This window comes from Propithecus coquereli, unplaced genomic scaffold (genome assembly GCF_000956105.1).
Source record: "Propithecus coquereli isolate 6110/MARCELLA unplaced genomic scaffold, Pcoq_1.0 Scaffold232, whole genome shotgun sequence".
Taxonomy (NCBI): domain Eukaryota; kingdom Metazoa; phylum Chordata; class Mammalia; order Primates; family Indriidae; genus Propithecus; species Propithecus coquereli.
Genome location: NW_012147864.1, coordinates 1,698,013 through 1,699,984, shown reverse-complemented (window position 1 = coordinate 1,699,984; position 1,972 = coordinate 1,698,013). Strand labels below are relative to the sequence as shown.

At 36.7% G+C, this 1,972-nt stretch overlaps 1 protein-coding gene across 1 annotated transcript in view; it reads right to left on the bottom strand.

The window, feature by feature from the left end:
- The window catches only part of USP53 (ubiquitin specific peptidase 53), a 48,225-nt gene that overhangs the window by 21,129 nt on the left and 25,124 nt on the right, over positions 1-1,972 (bottom strand). Inside the window, exons 9-10 of the mRNA XM_012645345.1 lie at positions 1,780-1,942; positions 1,165-1,317 (exon numbers count right to left, since the gene is read on the bottom strand). Of these exons, the coding sequence (XP_012500799.1) occupies positions 1,165-1,317; positions 1,780-1,942 (316 nt within the window). The remainder of the gene's footprint in view (positions 1-1,164; positions 1,318-1,779; positions 1,943-1,972) is intronic.

The following is a 1,972-nucleotide window of genomic DNA, read 5'->3' as shown; positions in this document are numbered from 1 at the left end:
AATTAAAGTAAAAAATGAGCTCATTTTTATGCTTAACGAAAAAAAATGTGACACGATTTTTCCTGACACTGGAGATGCATTTTGTGTTTTAAAATTTCTTGTATGGCCCCTAAAGCAAGTACGAAGGAAAAAAAGAGACCTGCCATTAAAATAACAGGAGCTCAAGGTGACTGAGTGGTCACTGTTTTCCACATGTCTGACTCGTTTAACCCTCTGCGGTGGGTACAATTACTGTCTCCATTTCAGGTATGGAAACTGAGGCAGAGAGAAATTAGAAACTTGCCCCATTGTAAGTACTGAACTGGAACATGAACCCAGGTTGTCTGGTTCCAATGCTTGTGTTCTCAAACACACACACACTGTTTTGGGGCTTAACAGTAGGTGTCTTTTGAAAAACAAAAATGTGTTAAAGAGTATCAACAATCCATGAGAGGAAAAAAGTTACGGTTTCATTAAGAATTTTTAAAAGCCTTTATAGTAGCTCTTTGTGGATGATAATTGTTAATTCTGGATCTTACTGCCCTTGATTGAATGGGTCACTTTTGTGGATAGACATTATTTCATTAACATGTATTTAAATAAGTTGCTTATAAAATCATCCTGAACATCCACACAATTAAGAGTTTTATATATTTCTAAACCACAACTACACACAGTACTGTGATGTCTCACTTTGGACCCAAGTCACAGAAGTTGGTTTGTGAAAATTAAAGTCACAGAATGACAACAAGAGAGAGTTGAATAAAAATGAGATTAAGAACAATCTACAGCTATAGTAACTTCGAACTACTGTTGCATTCACTAACAGCAAATTTAATTTTGGTGTATACGCCAAATTATTAACTCATGTTTTTCTTCTCCAAGCTGATTATTAACTCCTTGAAGGAAAAGCCACATTATAGCTTCCTTTGGTAATTGTCCCGATTACCTCAGGCCTTCCACAGCTCTGAGCACGTGGAGAACCTCACACAACTCACCAAATCAAACTAGTCAGGAAAACTACAGCTCTCAGAGAAACACAGAAATCAAAGACCAGATTTTGTTATCTACTTGTTATTTTCTCTTCTGGCCAAGGAAAGCTAGTTAAGCACCCTCCAGTAGGTGAAGAAAGGAGGACACTTAGCTGGTCAGGGACAATGTAAAAATGACAATATAAACACATACCTGGTCCTCTCCCTCCACTTGTCTGAATGTGGCTCCGATTAAATGATGCAACATTATCAGTTTGAAACTTCTGATTTTCTCTCTGTTTTGCCTGATCACCAAATCCATTTTCTTTTGAATTATCTGACTTATAAACTGTGGGCTTTTCACATCCTTAAAAAGATAAAAATGTATCATTCCCTTCCCATCAGTAGAGGAGATGTTTGAATCATTGTTTCAGACATTTTTAGCTGTAGACAAAATTACCTAAAACTTAGAGGACTGACATTGCTCAAAGATTTCTACATACTCCGTAATGCATCCAAAAATGGCCTGCTTTGGACTTTTCCAGTTCACTAAATCACTTAAAATTTACTGCTAGAAAGAGCTACCAGCCAAGCAGCCTCTTCTGTGCTTGTGTGACCCTAATAGTAAGTGACTCCTGAAGGTACTTCTGAGGCCACTGATGAGGAAAGGTTCCTCTCTAAAGATTAACAACCAATACTAACATTTTCCTGAACTCCACTTTACTGAAACTTGAATTTGAAATTATACTGAACACTCATTTTATATCCAGTATATTAATATTCCTAGTTAAATAGAAAACACTGAAAAATTAAAAAAGAAAAGAATTACCCATATTTTCTCCAACAGACTTGTAATGTGACCAGTTGACAACCTGCCTAAGTGCATCTTCAGTAGAAACTGCTGTGCCATCTGGGTTTGCATAAAACAAAAGCAGTGGCTGAAAGTGGCATCGGAGACACTTGGAGACAACATCTTTCCATCTAGTTCCAACCTTTAAAAAAAACCACAGTGAATTAAAATA